This window comes from Coregonus lavaretus (assembly GCF_964263955.1).
Source record: "Coregonus lavaretus genome assembly, chromosome: 21".
Classification (NCBI taxonomy): Eukaryota; Metazoa; Chordata; class Actinopteri; order Salmoniformes; family Salmonidae; genus Coregonus; species Coregonus lavaretus.
The window spans coordinates 9300834-9327759 of record NC_140008.1 but is presented as its reverse complement, the minus strand read 5'-3'; the positions used below and the strand labels follow the sequence as shown (position 1 = coordinate 9327759).

Here is a 26926-nt window from a genome sequence, read left to right as displayed (position 1 = left end):
TTCATGGTTCATTCACCTCATTGTGCTTTCAGTGTAACCTTTCAGTGTAACCTTTCAGTGTCCTCAACAGCCAATAAACACAGAGCAACTCTATTTGAAATTGTCTTTGTTTTCTTGTTCCAAGGTGGTTGGAAGTCAGACGTTGAAAGAAGCAACAAAACCTGTCAAAATAGCCGAGAGTGACGTCGATGTAAGTATGAGCAGTTTTCCGCATTGCTCACACATGCACGCACATGAGTGCACACACACACACACACATACACACACTCACTCACACACACTCAATCACACACTTCCTTTCTCTCTCTCTCTCCCACCTGCAACCCTCAAGAACATTTTCCACTGTTCTCGCAAAAGGACATTGAGTTTTAGCTTTAGGGACATTTTGTTTTTGCTTGAACTTTTCTGGACGGGCACAGAAGAGATGAGGAGACACTACCGTAGACCCTTAGAGAGAGCAGTCTAATAAAACAATAAGAAAATAAGAGTCGACTAAGATGTGTACTGGGATTTTGTGGGCTATTTACCTCAACTTCAGGACCATTTTGTTTTCTCCTATCAGAGTGTAACTACTACAAAAGGAGTTAAAGAGTTGAGGGATTGTAGCTTGTCACGGTTGCACTTTAACAATTTATAAGGATGCTGGTATTCTTCTGTCCACAATGAATATTTCATGGCATCAATACAGCAATATTACTGTGCACCGAGACACAACAACAAATAAATGATGTATTCAACAGAATGGCAAATTAAGCTTAAACACTATACATATGTTTGTGCCTGCGAAAGAAACCATGCATCCTAATATACAGTTGAAGTCTGAAGTTTACATACACTTAGGTTGGAGTCATTAAAACTTGTTTTTCAACCACTCCACACATTTCTTGTTAACAATCTATAGTTTTGGCAAGTCGGTTAGGACATCTACTTTGTGCATGACACAAGTAATTTTTTCCAACAATTGTTTACAGACAGATTATTTCACTTATAATTCACTGTATCACAATTCCAGTGGGTCAGAAGTTTACATACACTAAATTGACCTTTAAACAGCTTGGAAAATTCCAGAAAATGATGTCATGGCTTTAGAAGCTTCTGATAGGCTAATTGACATCATTTGAGTCAATTGGAGGTGTACCTGTGGATGTATTTCAAGGCCTACCTTCAAACTCGGTGCCTCTTTGCTTGACATCATGGGAAAGTCAAAAGAAATCAGCCAAGACCTCAGGAAAAAATTGTAGACCTCCACAAGTCTGGTTCATCCTTGGGAGCAATTTCCAAATGCCTGAAGGTACCACGTTCATCTGTACAAACAATAGTACGCAAGTATAAACACCATGGGACCACGCAGCCGTCATACTGCTCAGGAAGGAGACGCGTTCTGTCTCCTAGAGATGAACGTACTTTGGTGTGAAAAGTGCAAATCAATCCCAGAACAACCGCAAAGTACCTTGTGAAGATGCTGGAGGAAACGGGTACAAATGTATCTATATCCACAGTAAAACGAGTCCTATATCGACGTAACCTGAAAGGCCGCTCAGCAAGGAAGAAGCCAATGCTCCAAAACCGCCATAAAAAAGCCAGACTACGGTTTGCAACTGCACATGGGGACAAATAACGTACTTTTTGGAGAAATGTCCTCTGGTCTGATGAAACAAAAATAGAACTGTTTGGCCATAATGAACATCGTTATGTTTGGAGGAAAAAGGGGGTTGCTTGCAAGCCGAAGGACACTATCCCAACCGTGAAGCACGGGGGTGGCAGCATCATGCTGTGGGGGTGCTTTGCTGCAGGAGGGCCTGGTACACTTCACAAAATAGATGGCATCATGAGGAAGGAACATTATGTGGATATATTGAAGCAATATCTCAAGACATCAGTCAGGAAGTTAAAGCTTGGTCGCAAATGGGTCTTCCAAATGGACAATGACCCCAAGCATACTTCCAAAGTTGTGGCAAAATGGCTTAAGGACAAGAAAGTCAAGGTATTGGAGTGGCCACAAAGCCCTGACCTCAATCCTATAGAACATTTGTGGGCAGATCTGAAAAAGCGTGTGTGAGCAAGGAGGCCTACGAACCTGACTCAGTTACACCAGCTCTGTCAGGAGGAATGGGCCAAAATTCACCCAACTTATTGTGGGAAGCTTGTGGAAGGCTACCTGAAACGTTTGACCCAAGTTAAACAATTTAAAGGCAATGCTACCAAATACTAATTGAGTGTATGTAAACTTCTGACCCACTGGGAATGTAATGAAATAAATAAAAGCTGAAAGAAATCATTCTCTCTACTATTATTCTGACATTTCACATTCTTAAAATAAAGTGGTGATCCTGACTGACCTAAGACAGGGCATTTTTACTAGCATTACATTTCAGGAATTGTGAAAAACTGAGTTTAAATGTATTTGGCTAAGGTGTATGTAAACTTCTGACTTCAACTGGAGCTATTTTCTCTTGTTTTCAAACTATAAATAATGATTATGCAACATCTTTATGTAAGAACTTTAATAAGATGGAATACTAGTAGTTCAGATGGAGCGGTGTGTTTGTGATCTTACTGCCCTTCGTGAGTTGACAGTCGATTGGTACATTAAGAGATGAAGATGAGTTGAACCTTTGTCATGACGGTTGTGTTTCTTAGGGTGCATCCCAAATGGTACCCTGTTCTCTATATAGTCCCTTACATTGACCAGGGCCCTATGGTAGTGCACTATATAAGGAATAGGGTGCGATTTGGGCCACAATCTTAATCAGGGATTAATTAAGAGGGCTCAGAGATTCTTCAAAATTTTTACAAAAGGGCCACGTGGGATGTGGGGTATTTGCGTAATGGATTCACTCCGCATAATGAGACAGGAGAGAGGGATGCACGCACACACACACACACACACACACACACACATTCATATGCAAGCAGGTTAAATGTGAGAGGGGGTTGAGATGAGTACACAGAGGATAATGACACACACACACACTGGGTGCTGTGATAGGGGTTACATAGTGATAGGGGTTACACAGTGATAGGGGTTACACAGTGATAGGGGTTACATAGTGATAGGGGTTACATAGTGATAGGGGTTACATAGTGATAGGGGTTACATGGTGATAGGGGTTACATAGTGATAGGGGTTACACAGTGATAGGGGTTACACAGTGATAGGGGTTACATAGTGATAGGGGTTACATAGTGATAGAGGTTACATAGTGATAGAGGTTACATAGTGATAGAGGTTACATAGTGATAGGGGTTACATAGTGATAGGGGTTACATCGTGATAGGGCTTACATCGTGATAGGGCTTACATCGTGATAGGGCTTACATCTTGATAGGGCTTACATCGTGATAGGGCTTACATAGTGATAGGGCTTACATAGTGATAGGGGTTACATAGTGATAGGGGTTACATAGTGATAGGGGTTACATGGTGATAGGGGTTACATGGTGATAGGGGTTACATGGTGATAGGGGTTACATAGTGATAGGGGTTACATGGTGATAGGGGTTACATGGTGATAGGGGTTACATAGTGATAGGGGTTACACAGTGATAGGGGTTACATAGTGATAGGGGTTACACAGTGATAGGGGTTACATAGTGATAGGGGTTACACAGTGATAGGGGTTACATAGTGATAGGGGTTACATAGTGATAGAGGTTACATAGTGATAGTGATAGGGGTTACATAGTGATAGGGGTTACATAGTGATAGGGGTTACATAGTGATAGGGGTTACAAGCTGGTTTTCCAAATGTAGGAAGGATTGAGAGCTACTGTGGACAGGCCAGCTCTGTAACAGCCCTCTCTGTCTGTCTGTCTGTATGTATGTTTGTATCTCTGTCTGTCTGTCCCTGGCCTACAGGTGAAACTCAGTGGACTATGTGAGCAGGACAAGACCCTGAAGGAACTGGAGGTCCGGATCAGCTCTCTGAAGGACGATAAGGTACTGACACTTCATCTCTATACTCACATAAGTCTCACAGCATTGGGGTCAATTTTAATTTGTAATCAGACATTATAGGAAATCAATGTCCATTCAATGTATGAGTTGTTAGAAAATATCCTCATGGAAAATATTCAAATTTAAAGGGTATTCTTTTGTATGGTTTTTCTTGCACCTTGACAGAAATACCAGCATTGTGTGCGTTTCCCATACTGAGTTGAAATGGAATTGACCTGGACCCTGCTGTCTCTGATATTGACCTCTAATCCCTGACCCATCAGGACAAGCTGGAGTCGGTTCTGGACCTGTCCCGCCAACAGATGGAGCAGTACAGAGACCATGCGGCCCACCTGGAGAAGATAGCCTACCAGCAGAGACTCCTACAGGAGGACGTGGTGCACATCAGGGCCCAGATCTCCAGAGTGTCCACGGTTAGATTATCAGACACCTGTGTGTGTGTGTGTGTGTGTGTGTGTGTGTGTGTGTGTGTGTGGGACACTCAGAGGAGGCTGGTGGGAGTAACTATGGTGGATACGTAACCAGGTCAGTACAGCACGGTCCCAGTAACTATGGTGGATACGTAACCAGGTCAGTACAGCTCTGTTTGGCCTTATAGTGTGAATCAGGCTACACACCCACGCACACCAGAGGAGGCTGGTGGGAGGAGCTATAGGAGGACGGGCTCATTGTAATGACTGGAATGGAATTGTGGAACGGAGTCAAACCTGTGGTTTCCAGGTGTTTGTGTTTGATACCGTTCCATTTATTCCATTCCTGTCATTACAATGAGCCCGTCCTCCTATAGCTCCTCCCAACAGCCTCCTCTGGTGTGCGTGGGTGTGTAGCCTGATTCACACTATAAGGCCAAACAGAGCTGTACTGACCTGGTTACGTATCCACCATAGTTACTGGGACCGTGCTGTACTGACCTGATTACGTATCCACCATAGTTACTGGCACCGTGCTGTACTGACCTGGTTACATATCCACCATAGTTACTGGCACCGTGCTGTACTGACCTGATTACGTATCCACCATAGTTACTGGCACCGTGCTGTACTGACCTGATTACGTATCCACCATAGTTACTGGCACCGTGCTGTACTGACCTGGTTACATATCCACCATAGTTACTGGCACCGTGCTGTACTGGCCTGGTTACATATCCACCATAGTTACTGGCACCGTGCTGTACTGGCCTGGTTACATATCCACCATAGTTACTGGCACTGTGCTGTACTGGCCTGGTTACATATCCACCATAGTTACTGGCACCGTGCTGTACTGGCCTGGTTATGTATCCACCATAGTTACTGGCACCGTGCTGTACTGACCTGGTTACATATCCACCATAGTTACTGGCACTGTGCTGTACTGGCCTGGTTACATATCCACCATAGTTACTGGCACCGTGCTGTACTGACCTGGTTACGTATCCATCATAGTTACTGGCACCGTGCTGTACTGGCCTGGTTACATATCCACCATAGTTACTGGCACTGTGCTGTACTGACCTGGTTACGTATCCATCATAGTTACTGGCACTGTGCTGTACTGACCTGGTTACGTATCCACCATAGTTACTGGCACCGTGCTGTACTGGCCTGGTTACGTATCCACCATAGTTACTGGCACCGTGCTGTGCTGACCTGGTTACGTATCCACCATAGTTACTGGCACCGTGCTGTACTGGCCTGGTTACATATCCACCATAGTTACTGGCACCGTGCTGTACTGGCCTGGTTATGTATCCACCATAGTTACTGGCACCGTGCTGTACTGGCCTGATTACGTATCCACCATAGTTACTGGCACCGTGCTGTACTGGCCTGGTTACGTATCCACCATAGTTACTGGCACCGTGCTGTACTGGCCTGGTTACGTATCCACCATAGTTACTGGCACCGTGCTGTACTGGCCTGGTTACGTATCCACCATAGTTACTGGCACCGTGCTGTACTGACCTGGTTACATATCCACCATAGTTACTGGCACCGTGCTGTAAACAACAATATGAAAATAAACTTTCCGAGCCAGCACAGTACGGTTGGGGTCGGCCCTACAGAGAATCGGGCATCTTCGTGTGTGTGTGTGTGTGTGTGTGTGTGTGTTAGGTACATGCAGATCCTAGTGTATGGTCTTCTGTGTCATTCTGGCCAACAACATTCCACGTTATGTGTTTATGAAAACTCTTACCTCGCTGCCTCATGTTTTGTGTAGGAGATGTCCCGGGCCTGGGAGGAGTACAGCAGGCTGGAGAGCTCAGTGGAAAAGCTGAGGACCGCGCTGCAGACCACCATGAACTACAGCGCCACCCCTCAGGTCAGAATGGGTACTGCATCTCAACATCACTTCAGTACAGCTCAGTGCGCTGTAGTTCTGCTATTCCACAGGGGTAGACAGTGTTATTATTCACTGTTTTGAAGCGTGTTCAGTAGATGGGTGTGTCTACTGTGAAAGTACTGTTGTGTTTTATAGCACAGTAGGAACCAGCTAAAGCGTGTGTGTTCTATATTCCAGCGGGAGAAAACTGAGATAAAGCGGGAGCTGTGGAGAATCGAGGACGTGATGGCAGGGCTGAGCGCCAGCAAAGCCAACTACAAGATCACCATCGACTCAGTGCAGAACCCAGGTTGGAGAATCATCTACTGCCCCAAGACTTCCACCAACTATGTTTTACCATATTTTACTCAATTCAATTCAAATCTGACAACTTTATTCGTCCCCTTGGGGGAATTCCTACAATACACTACATGGGAGACAAACGACAATAGTAGTTTTCCAAATAACCGAATCTAGTCTTGGTATACCATGTGCTTGTGTTACAAAAACAGTGATACCTTCAAATCCTAAAACCTACCATGACAGACAGACAAGCACAGAGGTCAGTCATGTGTGAATGGGAATGTGTATGCACGCTTATTCATTTGCTTGTTCATTTTTATTTTCCAGAGAGGAAACTAGTGCCTTCAGTGTTGGACCCTGCAGCACCCTCCCAATACCCTGCACCCCCACTAGGGGAGGTTACGCCCCCTCCTCTCAGCTCCTACAAACTGCCTCACAACCCTGTGCCAAAGTGGGTGAGTGGAAGTTCAGTTTGTAAATCTGGGTTTACTGGGGGATTAGAACCTGTACATGGACCAAACTCTGTACATGGACCAAACTCAGTTGCCTTGTGGTTAGAGTGTCCGCCCTGAGATTGGAAGGTTGTGAGTTCAATCCCTGGCCGAGACTGTAACAATGGGACCTGATGCATCTCTGCTTGTTACTCAGCATTAAGGAGATAGATTGGGGGTAAGATCCTGCGATAGACTAGCGTCCTGTCCAGGGGGTGTACTTGTACGTTAAGTTAGTATCGTTGATCAACAACATTGTAGTTCCTCCACAATACTAACATAATTGACAGAGTGAAAAGAAGAAAGGCGGTACAGAACATAAATATTCCAAAACATGAATCCTGTTTGCAACAAGGCACTAAAGTAATACTGCAAAAAAATGTGGCAAAGAAATTCACTTTTTGTCCTGAATACAAAGTGTTATGTTTGGGACAAATCCAATACAACACAATACTGACTACCACTCTACATATTTTCAAGCATAGTGGTGGCTGCATCATGTTATGGGTATGTTTTATCCTATCACAGCCATTCAACTCTGTAACTGTTTTAAAGTCACCATGGGTTTCTTTCCTCTCTAGCAACTGATTTAAGAAGGACGCCTGTATCTTTCTAGTGACTGGGTGTATTGATACACCATTCAAAGTGTAATTAATAACTTCACCATGCTCAAAGGGATATTCAATGTCTGCTTTTTTTTTTTTTACCCATCTACCAATAGGTGCTGTTCTTTGCGAGGCATTGGAAAACCTCCCTTGCCTTATTGGTTGAATCTGTGTTTGAAATTCACTGATCGACCGAGGGACCTTACAGATAATTGTATGTGGGGGGTACAGAGTTAGTCTTTAAAAAAACATGTTAAAAACTATTATTTCACACATAGTGAGTCCATGCAACTTATTATGTGACTTGTTAAACAAATCTTTAGTCCTGAACTTATTTAGGCTTGCCATAACAAAGGGGTTGAATACAGTGAGATAAAAAAGTATTTGATCCCCTGCTGATTTTGTACGTTTGCCCACTGAAAAGGAAATGATCAGTCTATAATTTTAATGGTAGGTTTATTTGAACAGTGAGAGACATAATAACAACAACAACAATCCAGAAAAACGCAGGTCAAAAATGTTATAAATTGATTTGCATTTTAATGAGGGAAATAAGTATTTGACCCCCTCTCAATCAGAAAGATTTCTGGCTCCCAGGTGTCTTTTATACAGGTAACGAGCTGAGATTAGGAGCACACTCTTAAAGGGAGTGCTCCTAATCTCAGCTTGTTACCTGTATAAAAGACACCTGTTCACAGAAGCAATCAATCAATAAGATTCCAAACTCTCCACCATGGCCAAGACCAAAGAGCTCTCCAAGGATGTCAGGGACAAGATTGTAGACCTACACAAGGCTGGAATGGGCTACAAGACCATCGCCAAGCAGCTTGGTGAGAAGGTGACAACAGTTGGTGCGATTATTCGCAAATGGAAGAAACACAAAAGCACTGTCAATCTCCCTCGGCCTGGGGCTCCATGCAAGATCTCAACTCGTGGAGTTGCAATGATCATGAGAACGGTGAGGAATCTGCCCAGAACTACACGGGAGGATCTTGTCAATGATCTCAAGGCAGCTGGGACCATAGTCACCAAGGAAACAATTGGTAACACACTATGCCGTGAAGGACTGAAATCCTGCAGTGCCCGCAAGGTCCCCCTGCTGAAGAAAGCACATATACAGGCCCCTCTGAAGTTTGCCAATGAACATCTGAATGATTCAAAGGAGAACTGGGTGAAAGTGTTGTGGTCAGATGAGACCAAAATCGAGCTCTTTGGCATCAACTCAACTCGCCGTGTTTGGAGGAGGAGGAATGCTGCCTATGACCCCAAGAACACCATCCCCACTGTCAAATATGGAGGTGGAAACATTATGCTTTGGGGGTGTTTTTCTGCTAAGGGGACAGGACAACCTCACCGCATCAAAGGGACGATGGACGGGGCCATGTACCGTCAAATCTTGGGTGAGAACCTCCTTCCCTCAGCCAGGGCATTGAAAATGGGTCGTGGATGGGTATTCCAGCATGACAATGACCCAAAACACACGGCCAAGGCAACAAAGGAGTGGCTCAAGAAGAAGCACATTAAGGTCCTGGAGTGGCCTAGCCAGTCTCCAGACCTTAATCCCATAGAAATTCTGTGGAGGGAGCTGAAGGTTTGAGTTGCCAAACGTCAGCCTCAAAACCTTAATGACTTGGAGAAGATCTGCAAAGAGGAGTTGGACAAAATCCCTCCTGAGATGTGTGCAAACCTGGTGGCCAACTACAAGAAACGTCTGACTTCTGTGATTGCCAACAAGGGTTTTGCCACAAAGTACTAAGTAATGTTTTGCAGAGGGGTCAAATACTTATTTCCCTCATTAAAATGCAAATCAATGTATAACATTTTTACATGCGTTTTTCTAGATTATTTTTTTGTTATTCTGTCTCTTACTGTTCAAATAAACCTACCATTAAAATTATAGACTGATCATGTCTTTGTCAGTGGGCAAACATACAAAATCAGCAGGGGATCAAATACTTTTTTCCCTCACTGTACATATTGACTCAAGACATTTCAGTTTTTCATTTTCAATTCATTTGTAAAAATTTAGAAAAAACATAATTCCTATTTGACTTTATGGGGTATTGTGTGTAGACCAGTGACAGAAAAATCTCAATTTAACCCATTTTCAATTCAGGCTGTAACACAACAAAATGTGGAAAAGTTAAGGGGTGTGAATACTTTCTGAAGGCACTGTACATAAAACAGTAATCTGAAAATGAAATCTAGATAGCCCTGAGTTAGTAAAATACATGAAACAGTACATCTGAATATGAAACTAGATAGCCCTGAATTAGTAAAATACATGAAACAGTACATCTGAATATGAAACTAGATAGCCCTGAATTAGTAGAATGACTCCCTCCTAATCAGTGGTGGTGGCTGAAAGCGTTACTAGCTGACAAATCTTTGATTCCTCCCTTCCTCGATTCCTCAGTTTCTCCCCTCCCTCTCAATGCTCATTGGAGCAGAGGCTCCAAGGTTCCTCCCCTCATGCCTCTACCTCCAATGAACTTTGAGGTACTTTCCAATAAGGTAGAATCTCAATTACATTTCCTTGATTCCTCACATCCTCTCTCCTCACCTCCTTCTCAAAACCCCTTGGATGAGAAAGTCAGAGCTCCTTCCCCTCTGACCATCTCATCTAACGGTTTTGAAAAGGAGGTGAGGAGAGAGGATGCGCGGAATCAAGGAAATGCAATTGAGATTCTCGCTAAGTACCAATTGTGACTGACTTCCTGAATGGGCGTGGCTCTGGTACAGGCAGAAGACGAAGCTCCTCCCAGGCCGCCCCTGCCCCACCTCTACGACTATGAAGACCCGCCACCCGCCATCCCACCCCTCCCCAAAGAGGCATCAGCGGTCGTAAGACATACGTCGGTTCGAGGGCTCAAACGCCAGTCAGACGAGAGGAAAAGAGACCGTGAGATCGGAGGGTGTGTCAACGGAGACTGTAAGGTCAGGACAAGCCATTATTTTTAATTTATTTAAATAAGTTTTATGTTTAAGACTAGCTTTTTTTGTGTATGCTGCACGTAAAAACAGTTCTTCATTGGGTGCCGTTTCTGAAGTTGAACAGTCAACAGGGAATGAGGGTTGAGGAAAAGGCGACAACGTTTTGAAATGGAATGCATCCTTAACCTCACTGAGAGGTAGCGGTTAAGAGTGTTGGGCCAGTAACCGAAAGGTTGCCAGTTCGAATCGCTGAGCAGTCTAGGTGAAGAATCTGTCGATGTGCCCTTGAGCAAGGCACTTAACCCTAATTGCTCCTGTAAGTCGCTCTGGATAAGAGTGTCTGCTAAATGATTAAAATGTCAAGTAGGGCTGTTACGGTGATCATATTACTGCCACACCGGCAGTCACAAGTCATGACCACAGTTAAAAACCACGTGACTGTTGAGTCATGGTAACTAGCCTTCTCTAAAACTGCGCTCTGATGTCGCTGATGGTCATTAGTAGCCTACCAAACTTGCTAACTGCCAGTCGCTAATGGCCTGGTAATCAGTGCTCTATTGTCCCTCTAATCACTCTGACATCAATGCAAATGAAATCGAAAATAAAATCAAACACTTCATGAGAGCCCTGGCATTGAGTTTGAGCGGAATAGGATCACCTGTTGCGCACCGAGAGCTAGCTCCTCATAGCTGGTTGATGCATGGAAGAAATAAGTGTTCTTATATGCCCATGTTGACAACATTTCTATAGGCTATGCTATGCAATTGCATGAGAAAACTGAGTTTTGATGGCCTCTATTAAAAAGAGGAGGATCCCATCAGCTTTCTATAGGCTAACAATATTTATTTAGGAACTTTCCTAATATTAACCACATTGCTTTGCTTTACAACCGGAGTCGCCTACCTGGCTGGCATGAAAATGAACCTTGGGAAAAGCGTCCTCCATTCCCTATTTAAGTGCATACGGATTACGTCTTTTTTTCCCTGCCCCTGTTCCAACAGGTGCATGATAATGGTCTATTCTAAATCAAAACTAATGTCACACATATTATATATAAAGACAAGATTAAATTGAGAATAGTCTGATGGGTGAGAATGTTATCACTTGTGAATGATGCCCAGTGTGTGCAGTCTAAGGCAAGAAACAGCGCATGCATTTTTGTGCGACTTTTTCATATCATAGTCGCAAGCATCATGTAGCTTAGCCCATAGGCCTATATGTTTAGATGAGCTTTGTATCACGACTAAAGTGGCCAAATAACACTAAACGTAGCCTATAGACCCAAGACCCCTGGAACGGCGTTGGAGAGCCCATAGCCTACAGAGCCTTGTGAAACATATGTTCTTATAAACCCAGTCATTGCGCAATTGCATGTGAAAACAGTTTTGTCTGGCCACTATTTAAAAGAGGATCCCAGCTTTCTCGTGCTGCTATATTTATTGCTAAATTCTTAACATTAAGCACATTAATCCGCTTTAAAACGGGTGTAGCCTACCTGGCATATTAAAAACGTGTGATATTTGTTTTTGGGTGGGCTATTATAAATCAAAAGACCAGATTAAATTGAGAATAGTCTGATGGGTGAAAATATTATCAAGTGCTTGTCAAATTGTGAATGAGAGACTGATGAAGTGTGTAGCATGTGGAACAAACAGAGCAGTACGCATGCCTTTCATGGGACTTTTTTCAAATCAACATTAGTCACAATGTATTAGAAATGAAAACATAGAGCCTAAGGTTTGTGTCACAAAAAAAGGTTTGTATCACAAACAAATATCCTTTGTACTTTATTCAGCTATAATGCAATAATGCAAATAGTCCGGGTAGCCATGATTAGCTGTTCAGGAAGCTGTTAAGAAGCCTTTTGGACCTAGACTTGGCTCCCCGGTACCGCTTGCTGTGCGGCAGTAGAGAGAACAGTCTATGACTAGGGTGGCTGGAGTCTTTGACAATTCTTAGGGCCTTCCTCTGACACCGCCTGGTATAGAGATCCTGGATGGCAGGAAGATTGGCCCCAGTGATGTTCTGGGCCGTACGCACTACCCTCTGTAGTGCCTTGCGGTCGGAGGCCGAGCAGTTGCCATACCAGGCGGTGATGCAACCAGTCAGGATGCTCTCAATGGTGCAGCTGTATAACTTTTTGAGGATCTGAGGACCCATGCCAAATCTTTTCAGTCTCCTGAGGGGGAATAGGCTTTGTCGTGCCCTCTTCACGACTCTCTTGGTGTGTTTGGACCATGTTAGTTTGTTGGTGATGTGGACACCAAGGAACTTGAAGCTCTCAACCTGTTCCACTACAGCCCCGTCGATGAGAATGGAGGCGTGTTCAGTCCTCTTTTTCTCCTGTAGTACACAATCATCTCCTTTGGTCAATTACAGTGAGACCGGGAGTTATTTGCATGACAGTTACCGGCTAACAAAATGTAATGACCGCCACAGCCCTAATTGAGAGCAATATGTATTGTATTGAGTATTAAGTTGACTCAAACCTCACTGGTCTAGTGTGACGTCTGCAGTGTGATTGCTGCTTTAACCTCTGTGGTTGTGGTCATTTCAGGTGGAGCTGCGGTCGTACCTCAGTGAACCAGAGCTGCCGGGGATGGGCCGGAGCAGCACAGGGTCTGAGGGGGGCTACCAGACCCTCCCAAACAAAGGTATCATCAGCTAGCCTGGAATCCAGACCTGTTTTAGGCTTACATTCCACTCCTTGCCACTCCGTGTTTCTTCAGGGCAGTGGTGCTGTGTCAGAATGAGTTTCCTCCCAAGCATACTGTGACAGTGTTTCCTGTTTCCTGTCCGTCCCAGGTCTGTCAGGCTCATCGTCGAGGCTGAACCAGTCCAGTAACATCTCCTCCTATGTCACCCTGAGGAGAGGGGCGGCTGGCTCTGCAGGGAGGGTGAGTCACCACACCTTCCAAAAGTAGTGCACTATGTAGGGAATAGGCTCTGGTCAAAAGTAGTGCACTATGTAGGGAATAGGCTCTGGTCAAAAGTAGTGCACTATTTAGGGAATAGGCTCTGGTCAAAAGTAGTGCACTATGTAGGAAATAGGGAGGGTGAGTCACCACACAGGGGATGGAACGAGATATGAGCTGTATCCCAAATGGCAACATATTCCCTATATAGTGCACTACTGTTGACCTGGGCTTACAGGGAATAGGGTGGCATTAGGGAAGCAGACATGCAGTAACCTCAAACACACACACTATGAACACCACCGTGTTAAGGAACATACGCCTAACTCAAACACATACACTAAGACAGGTATCATAAACTAGATTCAGCCGCGGGCCAATTTTTTTATTGAGCGGATGGTCAGGGGGCTGGAACATAATTACAAATAATTTGTAGACTGAGGTTTGACCTCAAAGTTGAGCTCAAAGTTGACCGCAACAAGCCCAAACAGATACAGTGGGGAAAAAAGTATTTAGTCAGCCACCAATTGTGCAAGTTCTCCCACTTAAAAAGATGAGAAAGGCATGTAATTTTCATCATAGGTACACGTCGACTATGACAGACAAAATGAGGGAAAAAAATCCAGAAAATCACATTGTAGGATTTTTAATGAATTTATTTGCAAATTATGGTGGAAAATAAGTATTTGGTCAATAACAAAAGTTTCTCAATACTTTGTTATATACCCTTTGTTGGCAATGACACAGGTCAAACGTTTTCTGTAAGTCTTCACAAGGTTGCTTCACACTGTTGCTGGTATTTTGGCCCATTCCTCCATGCAGATCTCCTCTAGAGCAGTGATGTTTTGGGGCTGTCGCTGGGCAACACGGACTTTCAACTCCCTCCAAAGATTTTCTATGGGGTTGAGATCTGGAGACTGGCTAGGCCACTCCAGGACCTTGAAATGCTTCTTACGAAGCCACTCCTTCGTTGCCCGGGCGGTGTGTTTGGGATCATTGTCATGCTGAAAGACCCAGCCACGTTTCATCTTCAATGCCCTTGCTGATGGAAGGAGGTTTTCACTCAAAATCTCACGATACATGGCCCCATTCATTCTTTCCTTTACACGGATCAGTCATCCTGGCCCCTTTGCAGAAAAACAGCCCCAAAGCATGATGTTTCCACCCCCATGCTTCACAGTAGGTATGGTGTTCTTTGGATGCAACTCAGCATTCTTTGTCCTCCAAACACGACGAGTTGAGTTTTTACCAAAAAGTTATATTTTGGTTTCATCTGACCATATGACATTCTCCCAATCCTCTTCTGGATTCCAAATACACTCTAGCTAACTTCAGATGGGCCTGGGACATGTACTGGCTTAAGCAGGGGGACACGTCTGGCACTGCAGGGATTTGAGTCCCTGGCCGGCGTAGTGTGTTACTGATGGTAGGTTTTGTTACTTTGGTCCCAGCTCTCTGCAGGTCATTCACTAGGTCCCCCCGTGTGGTTCTGGGATTTTTGCTCACCGTTCTTGTGATCATTTTGACCCACGGGGTGAGCTCTTGCGTGGAGCCCCAGATCGAGGGAGATTATCAGTGGTCTTGTATGTCTTCCATTTCCTAATAATTGCTCCCACAGTTGATTTCTTCAAACCAAGCTGCTTACCTATTGCAGATTCAGTCTTCCCAGCCTGGTGCAGGTCTACAATTTTGTTTCTGGTGTCCTTTGACAGCTCTTTGGTCTTGGCCATAGTGGAGTTTGGAGTGTGACTGTTTGAGGTTGTGGACAGTTCTATACTGATAACAAGTTCAAACAGGTGCCATTAATACAGGTAATGAGTGGAGGACAGAGGAGCCTCTTAAAGAAGAAGTTACAGGTCTGTGAGAGCCAGAAATCTTGCTTGTTTGTAGGTGACCAAATACTTATTTTCCACCATAATTTGCAAATAAATTCATTAAAAATCCTACAATTTGATTTTCTGGAGAGAAAAAATCTCAATTTGTCTGTCATAGTTGATGTGTATATATGATGAAAATTACAGGCCTCTCTCATCTTTTTAAGTGGGAGAACTTGCACAATTGGTGGCTGACTAAATACTTTTTTTCCCCACTGTATATTTGACTAAAACATAATAATTTCAAACCTTGCTTACATTTGTACACGATCACATATCTATTATGCGTGGGAATACTTTGGAAGAGATTTCCTCAATTACAATCAATTGGAGCTGATTTGCTGGTGTTTTACAGTTTTTTATGTCCAACAATAAACATTTAAAAAATGTTTAAAAAATATTTGTTTTTGTTTTTGCTCAGAAAACCTGGGGGGCCAAATAAAATCACCAGTTGGGCAACCCTTCACTAGGGACACCATAGTGTTTTTGTTTTTATTAGGGGTAGATCAGCTTTAATATTGCAGATAGATTGTGGCTTCTATCAATGTAATTGTCATCATCACTTCCAATCCCCCATATAATATTTGTTTTGTAGATATATATATATATATATATATATATATATATATATATATATATATATATGTATATACACTACCAGTCAAAAGTTTGGACACACCTACTCATTTTTCTTTATTTTTACTATTTTTTACATTGTAGAATAATAGTGAAGGTATTCCAGGTGACTACCTCATGAAGCTGGTTGAGAGATTCCAAGAGTATGCAAAGCTGTCATCAAGGCAAAGGGTGGCTATTTGAAGAATCTCAAATATAAAATATATTTGGATTTGTTTAACACTTCTTTGGTTGCTACATGATTCCATATGTGTTATTTCATAGTTTTGATGTCTTCACTATTATTCTACAATGTAGAAAATAGTAAAAATAAAGAAAAACCCTTTAATGAGTAGGTGTGTCCAAACCTTTGACTGGTACTGTATGTTTTCTCAACAACAGGTTATGGTCAATAATATCAAAGGATGCACTGAAATCTAACAGTACAGCTCCCACAATCTTCTTATTATCAATTTCTTTCAACTAATCATCAGTAATTTGTGTCAGTGCAGTAAATGTTGAGTGCCCTTCTCTATAAGCATGCTGAAGTCTTTTGTTAATTTGTTTACAGAGAAATAGCATTGTATTTGGTCAAGCAGTAAAGGCCACTTTACCACTCTTGTGTAGCGGAATTACTTTGCTTTCCCTCCAGGCCTGAGGACAAAGAATTTCCTCTAGGCTCAGATTAAAGACACTGTATGACAGATAAGAGTGGCTATAGAGTCAGCTACCATCCTCAGTAGCTTTCCATCTAAGTTGTCAATGCCAGGAGGTTTGTCATTATTGATCGATAACAATAATTTTTCCACCTCTCCCACTCTAACTTTACAAAATTCTAACTTGCAATGCTTTTCTTTCATTATTTGTTTTTTTATGTATGAATACGATGGCTCAGTGTTCGTTGTTGGCATTTCCTGCCTAAGTTTGCCTAATTTGCCAATGAAGTAACCATTAAAAGAATTGGAACTTGGAGTGTTGCAACCGAGGACAGATGATTTTTACTCGCTTCAGCACTCGGCGGTCCTGTTCTGTGAGCTTTGTGGCCTACCATGTCGCGGCTGAGCCGTTGTTGCTCCTAGACGTTTCCACTTCACAATAACAGCACTTACAGTTGACCGGGGCAGCTCTAGCAGGGCAGAAATTTGACGAACTGACTTGTTAGAAAGGTGGCATCCTGTGACGGTGCCACGTTGAAAGTCACTGAGCTCTTCAGTAAGACCATTCTACTGCCAATGTTTGTCTATGGCGATTGCATGGCTGTGTGCTCGATTTTATACACCTGTCAGCAACGGGTGTAGCTGAAATAGCAGAATCCACTCATTTGAAGGGGTGTCCACATACTTTATGTATATATAGTGTAGGTACAAGGATATTTTTAGTATCGATTGACAGCGACTCGATGTAGTTAGAGGTGCAGTCGCCACTCAACTCGGCTATCATGTCCTGAGACTAAATACTGAATTAGTGTTGAAGATGTCTGTTTTTTCCTTTGTTTTCCTGTCTTCCTCCTCTCCTTTCCTGTCTTTCTCCTCTCCTTTCCTGTCTTTCTCCTCTCCTTTCCTGTCTTCCTCCTCTCCTTTCCTGTCTTCTCCTCTCCTTTCCTGTCTTCCTCCTTTCCTGTCTTTCTCCTCTCCTTTCCTGTCTTCCTCCTCTCCTTTCCTGTCTTTCTCCTCTCCTTTCCTGTCTTCCTCCTCTCCTTTCCTGTCTTCTCCTCTCCTTTCCTGTCTTCCTCCTCTCCATTCCTGTCTTTCTCCTCTCCTTTCCTGTCTTCCTCCTCTCCTTTCCTGTATTCCTCCTCTCCTTTCCTGTCTTCTCCTCTCCTTTCCTGTCTTTCTCCTCTCCTTTCCTGTCTTCTCCTCTCCTTTCCTGTCTTCTCCTCTCCTTTCCTGTCTTCCTCCTCTCCTTTCCTGTCTTTCTCCTCTCCTTTCCTGTCTTCCTCCTCTCCTTTCCTTCCCCCTCTTCATATCACACCCCTATGTCACTACCCATCTCATATCTCTTTCACTATGTTCTCTCTCTCTCTCTCTCTCTCTCTCTCTCTCTCTCTCTCTCTCTCTCTCTCTCTCTCTCTCTCTCTCTCTCTCTCTCTCTCTCTTTCTCATCCCATCCTCCTCCCTCTCTCACTATCTGTCCCAGGAGAGACCTAGGAGTGCCTTGGAGCAGCTGTACTCTTCCGACCAGCAGCCCCAGTCTCTGGCCCAGGCCCCCCGGGGCCGCATGAGTGCTGAGGAGCAGCTGGAGCGTATGAAGAGACACCAGAGGGCCCTGGTCCGCGAGCGCAAGAGGAACCTCAGCCAGGGAGAACGTCACTCCACTACCACCACCCATCGTTCCTCCTCCTCCACCAGGCCTCTCTCCTCCACTGACCTGGGCTCAGTACGTTCCCCCCCTCCCCAACCCCGCAGCAGAAGCAGGGACCACTGCTGCTGTCACGCCCCTGCCGAACCCCTCACATAGGAGCCACCGCCACAAGCACTAACATGCTGAACGGCTTACGCTAACACCATTCTCCCACCCTCTCCCTCATGTATAACCAATGGCAGTAACATTAGTCAAGTTAGCATCCCGCTAACACTCTAAGGGCCGGTGGGGCTGGTGCTAAGCCGGGGCTAGCTGGGCTGCAGAGCAGTCAGACTGTGCGTGGTGGAGGCTGCTTTGGGGAGTAGGGGAGGGGATATCTGTCAGAGATGGACTGCAAGACAGAGCTGTTCCCTATATTAAGGTGTAGGGGTTGAGTTTACCCGATCACTAGTGCCCCCGTGTGGTACCTCAGTGACACACTGAATGTATATCAAGGAGAAGAAGTGGGCATCTCTGCCTTCCCTCCCTCTCTGTCAAGAGAAGAAAAGCCCATTCTATTTACACGTACATTTCTGTACATATACATTTTTATTCATTTACTGAAGGATATTTTCAGTAGCCTATACATTTGTAAAATTATATTTTATAGAGATTTGATGAAATGGGGATGGGGAAATGTGTGCCATGTTTGAACAAATCAACGAGGCAGTGGTACAAATCATGACCAAACACCCCTGCTCCCTCAATCATTACCAAACATCCCTGCTCCCTCAATCATTACCAAACATCTCTGCTCCCTCAATCATTACCAAACATCCCTGCTCCCTCAATCATTACCAAACATCCCTGCTCCCTCAATCATTACCAAACATCTCTGCTCCCTCAATCATTACCAAACATCCCTGCTCCCTCAATCATTACCAAACATCCCTGCTCCCTCAATCATTACCAAACATCCCTGCTCCCTCAATCTTTAGAATGACATGAATGAAATCAAAGTGCCTTTTTTTTGCTGATGAATCATAATTCTTTAATTCCACAATTCTTCTCACAAAATTCTCCTTCAACCTCACTTTTTCCACCCTGGTTGCCTTGGCATGCTATGGTTACCACAGAATCAGATGAATTGAGCCGAGGATCGTCAAAAGACAAGGGACGTCACATTACAAAGACTAATGTCTAATATCTTATCTAACACACAATCTTAACCAGATTGCTGTGAGATCATCAATAATAGCTTCAAACTCATAACTGCATTTCCCATCAGCCTTTGTGTTCCCAGCTCCTACTTACAGTTGACAATACTAACTTCATCAGCTCCTGCTGGTTACGGAGTTTCATTTTGTAGTTCTTCACCATAATAGTCAGAGCTTACACTACTTCTCATTTTAGACTCTCTCTTTTAGGTCATTTGAATCTGCTCATCTTATACCACACCATGCCACACTAAACAGTCACTTATTCACACCATGTTGTTTGTAGGTGCTACATTAACATTATCACAGCCTTTTTAAGACCACAACAAAGAAGTTTCTACTTGACCGCTACAATGGTCCACTTCCACGGTCAAGGTTATAGTGAGAGAGTACTCCAGTCTGAGTACCTTTAAGTGGCCTATTGGCCTGTTTTATTGTCCTCACTGCAGATGAAAGGACAGGAGAGATATAAGCAAAATGGTTGCCGAAAGCCTACCGTCAAGACAGGTGTAAATTCCACCATATTGCTTTCACCCATCCCAATTTGTTTTAAATCAGCAAGGATGAGAGAATAGCACAAAGGAAGGGATACCACTCTAGGGACAGAGAAGGCATTATGAAATAATGGACAGCTAATGTTAAATTCATCTGTAAAATGAAGAGGCAATACACAACTCCTTCACGCCTGTTATTTTCTAATGTAGAGATTTGCACTCGAGAATAAAGTAACGTTGCTTCTAAAAATCTCTTCTGGCTGTGTTTTTCCATTTGGCAGGTGTTTGATGAATATGTATGCATGTATTTTCCCTGTGATGTGTGATTTTCCTCCGTCCACCGAGCACAATAACGCATGTGATGCACTTTGTCCTCACAGCATGGGAATACATGCAGATGAGGCCTACACGCTCTGCAGTGGGAATGATGCATGCATGGGTCTAAGAGCTTGGACACACAAACAAATACACTCATACAGTGCACACACTGTCAAACAGACAGACAAACACACAAATGTGTTTATGGGTTTGGAAAAGCAAAGGAGTGTGTGTGGGTTTGTGGTCATAGGTTAATCAGTATCGTTTGGTGGTTGGTTCTCATGATGCTGTCATTAATCTAATTTCCTCATGAAACCAGGACAAAAAAATGTCATAATTTTTTTTTTTTTTTCAGGAAATCTATTTTTGCTTTTAGATATAAATGTCAACAGTCCTTCCTCCAAAGGACCATTCTATGGATTAAAGTTCGTGAAAATCCCTAAAATCATGGTATTCATGGTATTTTTTTGTCCTGGTTTAGTGGTCAGATACAGTGGGCCTTTAAAATGTTCCTCCCAGGGTCCGAAACTTGATTTTTCTGGCCATGCACTGCCGAAGTCATAGTAAAACTCCTTATATGCTTTTTACATTTTTTATCTCACTCGGGTTATGTGTTATGAGGGGGGTCCCTGATGAATTTGCTATCACTAAAGGGGTCCCCGGCCCCAAAAGGTTTTAGAACCCCTTCTCAAGTGGTCAGATAAAGTAACTGTTGTTTGTCCCCCCCCTAGTGGAGGCGAGAGCAGCATGACTTAGACTTGCAGCAGAAGCAGAGAGCTCAGGTGGAGGAGCGACAGGGTGCCGAGGGCCAGAGCGACGAGGGGCGTAGAGAGCTGAAGGAAAGGGAGAGGATCCAATCAGATGAGTGGCTCACGGTGATGGCCACGCCCATGAGGGAGACTGACCTGGAGCCCCTTGACTACGACCTGGACCTCAGTCGTGAGGTACGTTCACGGATGGCCATTCAGAATCTGGTGCCGAATGATCTCCTATCAATACTCTTATTGATGAAGATTATGCCTGTACACATAAGTGGTTAAAAAGAGGAAGTTCAGTATTTTACCTCACCCTGAAAGTAGTGTATGGGCCTGGAGAAACTGTAATGCATCCTTCTTTAAACAGCCACTACTAACTGTATAGTACTGAACATCCCCTTTAATACTATGCAGTCGTGGATGGTTTTGAATTAGAGGCTAGCCTGTAGCTCTCATTCTACTTACCATTCACCACATACAAAATTAACATACAAAATTAGCATACAAAATGCAAAGTGAACTGATGCTTTCAACTACAATCACATAACCTTGTTTTTGTGGAACCTTATAACTGTGCTGAACCGCAAAGTATGAATTTATCTGACCCCAAAAGTATGACCACTTACAGTGCCTTCAGAAAGTATTCACACCCCTTGACTTTTTCCACATTTTGTTATGTTACAGCCTGAATTAAAAATTGATCAAATTTAGATTTTGTGTCACTGGCCTACATTCAATACCCCATAATGTGAAAGTGGAATTATGTTTTTAGAAATGTTTACAAATTGATTCAAAATGAAAAGCTGAAATGTCTTAAGTTAATAATTTACATGGACTCACTCTGTGTGCAATAATAGTGTTTAACATGATTTCTGAATAATTACCTCATCTCTGTACACCACACATACAGTAAGGTCCCTCAGTCGAGCAGTGATTTTCAAACACAGATTCAACCACAAAGACCAGGGAGGTTTTCCAATGCCTCGCAAAGAAGAGCACCTATTGGTAGAATGGTAAAAAAAAACTGACATTGAATATTCTTTTGAGCATGGTGAAGTTGTTAATTACACTTTGGATGGTCTGTTAATACACCCAGTCACTACAAAGATACAGGCGGCCTTCCTAACTCAGTTGCCGGAGAGGAAGAAACCGCTCAGGGATTTCACCATGAGGCCAATAGTGACTTTAAAACAGTTACAGGGTTGAATGGCTGTGATAGGAGAAAACTGAGGATGGATCAACAACATTGTAGTTACTCCACAATACTAACCTAAATGACAGAGTGAAAAGAAGGAAGAAAAATGTGGCAAAGAAATAAGCTTTATGTCCTGAATTCAAAGTATACTGTTTGGGGCAAATACAACACAACACAACACATCACATCACTGAGTACCACTCTTCATATTTTCAAGCATGATGGTGGCTGCATCATGTTATGGGTATGCTTGTCATCGGCAAGGACTACAGAGTTTTTTTTAGGATAAAAAGAAACGGAATAGAGCTAAGCACAGGCAAAATCCTAGAGGAAATCTTCAGTCTGCTTTCCAACAGACACTGGGAGACAAATTCACCTTTCAGCAGGACAATAACCTAAAACACAAGGCCAAATCTACACTGGAGTTGTTTACCAAGACGTAATTGAATGTTCCAGAGTGGCCTAGTTACAAATCAAATGTTCAAGTTAAATCAACTTGAAAATCTATGGCAAGACTTGAAAATGGCTGTATAGCAATGATCAACAACCAATTTTTAAAAGAATAATATGCAAATATTGTACAATCCATTTGTGCAAAGCTCTTAGAGACTTACCCATAAAACTCACAGCTGTAATCGCAGCCAAAGGTGATTCTAACATGTATTGACTTGGGTGTGAATAATTATGTAAATGAGATATTTCTATATTTAATTTTCAATATATTTGCAAGCATTTCAAAAAATATGTTTTCACTTTGTCATTATGGGGTATTGTGTGTACATGGGTGAGAAAAAAGTCAATTTAATCAATTTTGAATTCAGGCTGTAACGACAAAATGTGGAATAAGTCAAGGGGAATGAATAATTTCTGAAGGCACTGTAAACAGATGATTGCTGAGTATTGTTCTAAGCCTTAAAGCACAGTTCTGCCAGTTTTCAACCTCATATTCATTATCTCCAGCACCAAACCAGTGTTTACTTATCTGAAAAAAGCGTGTTTCTATGATCCGTGGTTAAAAAGATAAGAAGAAAGGTCCTAAAGAATGCTTGTCTGTGACATCACAGGGTGGGATTGAAAGAAAAACAACTGTGATTTTTCAAAACCTGCAAAGAGTTTCTATCCAGAAGCAGGGTATTGTCTTGCTCCCCACCTCACCGCGAATCTGTGTTTGAAAATCACGTTTTTTTAAATGTTTAAACTTTTGATGATGTCATCGGGTATAACTTTTTAACTAGATTAATATTACAAAAAAAATTATGTGGAAATGCGCTGTTTTCACATATGTAGACACTGGTATTGTGCTGGAGATTATGAAAATGAGGTTGAAAAGTGGTGGAATTGCCCTTTAATACGGATTGGTTAGTTGACTGGATGTCTTCACTATGATTGGTGTATGTAGCTGTCCAAGCCCCAGAAGGTGCCTATCTCAGAGCGCTATGTGGAGTCAGACCCCGGGGAGCCTCTGAGCCAGGAGGAGATGGAGGAGCGTCAACGCAGAGCAGCACGCATCAAAAACATCCTGGCCAAATCCAAGTACTACAGACTTAGTTAAATAACAATCTATTTTATATAGAACTTTTTATTGCAAACAGAAATTCAAAGTTGCTTTTTAAAAAACGAAGGTAAATTTAGGGTGATCTGGCAGATTCTTGATAAGAAATAGTAGTTGTTGTTTGTGAGAAATCTGAAGAAAACATATCATAAGTATTGTAATGACAGTGTGTCCCTAATCTTGGGTCTCTGGATCCACTGGATCCACTGTTGGGTGGGTTGTGGTTGATTCAATCCCAGTTGTGACTTAAAACTGGGTCCAAGCTTAAAATTTAAGCAAACTACAAAAACATTAGATCACAACACAAAAAGGTGAATGCAAACATTATGTATGTCCCAAATGGCACACTATTAACTACATAGTGCACTACTTTGACCAGGACTGAATTTGTAGGGGAAAAGGTGCCATGTGGGACACAGACTGTGTTTCCTTTGGGTTTCGGACTCTCTTTTTCCTCATGTTTGTATTCCCTTCCCACCTGTGTGTCAGTGTTCAGAACATACATCCGTCGTCTGGTGTGGCTGTCCCACTGGACTTTACTGATCTGGACCTAGCCATGCAGCAGCAGGAGAGGATCATGAATGTGTCCCACGCCTTGGCCTCTGAAGCCTCCATCAAGAGCAAGCAGTTCACAGGTCAGCTCATACACACACATGGACACGTGTAAACACACAGGCAAACACATACACACTACATAGACACTCAGTGGCCAGTTTAATATGTACACCACCCCGTTCACGAAAATGGTTCGCTCCTACATATGTGGCCGTGGCTTCCTATATAAAGCAGGCAGACAGGCATCGAGGCATTCAGTTACTGTTTGATTGAACGTTAGAATGGGCAAAACTAGTGACCTAAGCGACTTTGAGGCAAATAACAGCGCAGTACAACAGTGGTGTGCAGAACGGCATCTTGGAATGCACAACTTGTTGGCCCTTGTCACGGATGGGCTATTGCAGCAGACGACCACACCAGGTTCCACTCCTAACAGGTAAAAGCAAGAAGAAGCGGCTCCAGTGGGCACGCCATCACCAACACTGGACAATTGAGGAGTAGAAAAACATTGCCTGGTCCGACGAATCCGGGTTCCTGTTGCGTCATGCTGATGTCAGAGTCAGGATTTGGGGTAAGCAGCATGAGCAGCATGCCCCGTCCTGCCTGGTGTCAACGGTACAGGCTGGTGGCGGTGGTGTAATGGTGTGGGGAATGTGTTCCTGGCACACGTTAGGTCCCTTGATACCAATTGAGCAACGTTTCCATGCCCCGAAGAATTCAGGCTGTGCTGGAGGCAAAGGAGGGTCCGACCCGATACTAGATGGGTGTGCCTAATACACTGAGTGTATATACTGCACAGTGTCCACACACAGCCTATACACATAGGCTACTCTAAGCATACTGTACACACACACACATACACTTTTCCCACTGAACTGCCTACAGTATCTTTGATCCCTCCATAACCATTAATTCATTCCTTCATAAAACACTCCTTTAAAATAGCTATAGATGGAGTATCTAGCAGGACATTGAGGCTTTGGCGGTGCTCTCTTCAGAGAAGCCAACCCAGTTAGCGGACTGATTCTCCACCCTTCTCTCAAAGTGTGCACTTGCAAATTTTCTTGTCTGGATTTATCAATGGTGGAAACTTCCTCCAGCCAATGCTTAAATCAAATCTATGACGGGGAGTGTGCCAGTGCACACTTCTGGAAAAAGAGAATCGGAACAGTGAAAGGGAGACAAATGCAGTTTCAGCTTTCCCTCCCCCAATCATAACCTTAACCATTAGTGGAGAAAATTGACCCAAAACTGACCGAAGATCAGCGTGTAGGGGCATTTTCACTGTACAACACAGTAATCTGACCCTCTCTCATTGCCCCTGGTTGTGCAGACGGCGAGATGCTGGGGAGATGGTGAACAGATCTAGTGAAGGTACACTGCAGTGTCGTGGCCTTAAGATGCCTCTGTGATGTGTTTGAGGTGGCATCCCACTGGGGCACAAACTGGTTGAATCAACCTTGTTTCCACATCATTTCAACCCCCAAAAAATAGATGTGATGATGTTGAATCAACATAAGGGCATTTCGTCTTTTTTTTCAACCAACTTTTAACCTAAATCCAATAACATGGTGAAATGTTTTGTTGATTTCACGTTGAATTCACGTTAGTTGACAACTCAACCAAATGTAAATCAAAACTAGACGTTGAACTGACGTCAGTGCCCAGTGGGATAGCTGTAGTCTTTAGGTGTCATTTCAGCTCTGACAACTTTGAGTGCTTTGGTGGTTTCTTTTCTGAAGTGTGGTGGCTTTTGGTTTCCAAATGTTGTTGGGTCATGTGATCTTGTTGGGTCATGTGATTAGAATGTAAAAAGGATGTGGCTTATTGTTTCCACACAAACAAGCACTGCTTATTTAGGCTTTTTGGAAAGATGGTAGAACTATAGATTGAAGACATCACAGTCTGTATTTTCAATGTAATTAGTGTTTTATTCCCCCCCCTTTCAGCCAAAGCTCAGCTGAGTGCTGACTGACCGTTGACTCACAGACGCCAAGGCACGGACAGGACATCCGTGGATGAAAATAGTTTGGAGTTGATGGGCAAAGAATTTAACACTAATCATTTTCAGCAATTAATGCCAGAGTGATTTGTTTTAGAATACTTTTTATTGGAGTTAAAATGAGATGCATAATGTTTTTTTTAAAGAACCAAAAGGAGTTATTCGAAACTCAAAAAGAGCATTGAAACTGTGCGTGTACCTAATGTTAAGTTTGAATTGGAGTTGTGTTTTGCACTTTTATGGAATGTTGTGTGTAATTATTAACACTACTAGTTTTTGCAATAGAGAATCATTAGCTGTGTTTTTGCAGTGTGGCCTATATTTCTAAATAAATAGGTTCTAAGCAATATTTTATAGGTCGTCGAGAGGGAAATGTAATGATGACATGAATCATATATTATATTTTATTTTGAGTAATGAAAGACAATCTTGCACCAAATTGTACCCTTTGTAGCTCAGCACTGCCATGTAATGCTTTTTCCAATCAACAGTATTGTATTATGTGTAATTTAAAAGGGAAAGAAACCATAATGGTGTTTTTATGGAAATAAATGTTTTA

The 26926-nt window shown here is 43.1% G+C and overlaps 1 protein-coding gene across 2 annotated transcripts in view; it reads left to right on the top strand.

The window, feature by feature from the left end:
- The window catches only part of LOC311148988 (pleckstrin homology domain-containing family A member 7-like), a 168231-nt gene extending 141305 nt beyond the window's left edge, over positions 1-26926 (top strand). For both annotated transcript variants that reach the window (XM_084186041.1, XM_084186042.1), the window contains 14 exons: positions 125-190; positions 3860-3940; positions 4222-4371; positions 6161-6262; positions 6461-6572; positions 6893-7020; positions 10404-10598; positions 13153-13249; positions 13401-13492; positions 18136-18375; positions 21040-21252; positions 23658-23791; positions 24300-24445; positions 26315-26926. In XM_084186041.1, the coding sequence (XP_084042167.1) occupies positions 125-190; positions 3860-3940; positions 4222-4371; positions 6161-6262; positions 6461-6572; positions 6893-7020; positions 10404-10598; positions 13153-13249; positions 13401-13492; positions 18136-18375; positions 21040-21252; positions 23658-23791; positions 24300-24445; positions 26315-26340 (1782 nt within the window). In that variant the 3' untranslated portion in view covers positions 26341-26926. The remainder of the gene's footprint in view (positions 1-124; positions 191-3859; positions 3941-4221; positions 4372-6160; positions 6263-6460; positions 6573-6892; positions 7021-10403; positions 10599-13152; positions 13250-13400; positions 13493-18135; positions 18376-21039; positions 21253-23657; positions 23792-24299; positions 24446-26314) is intronic.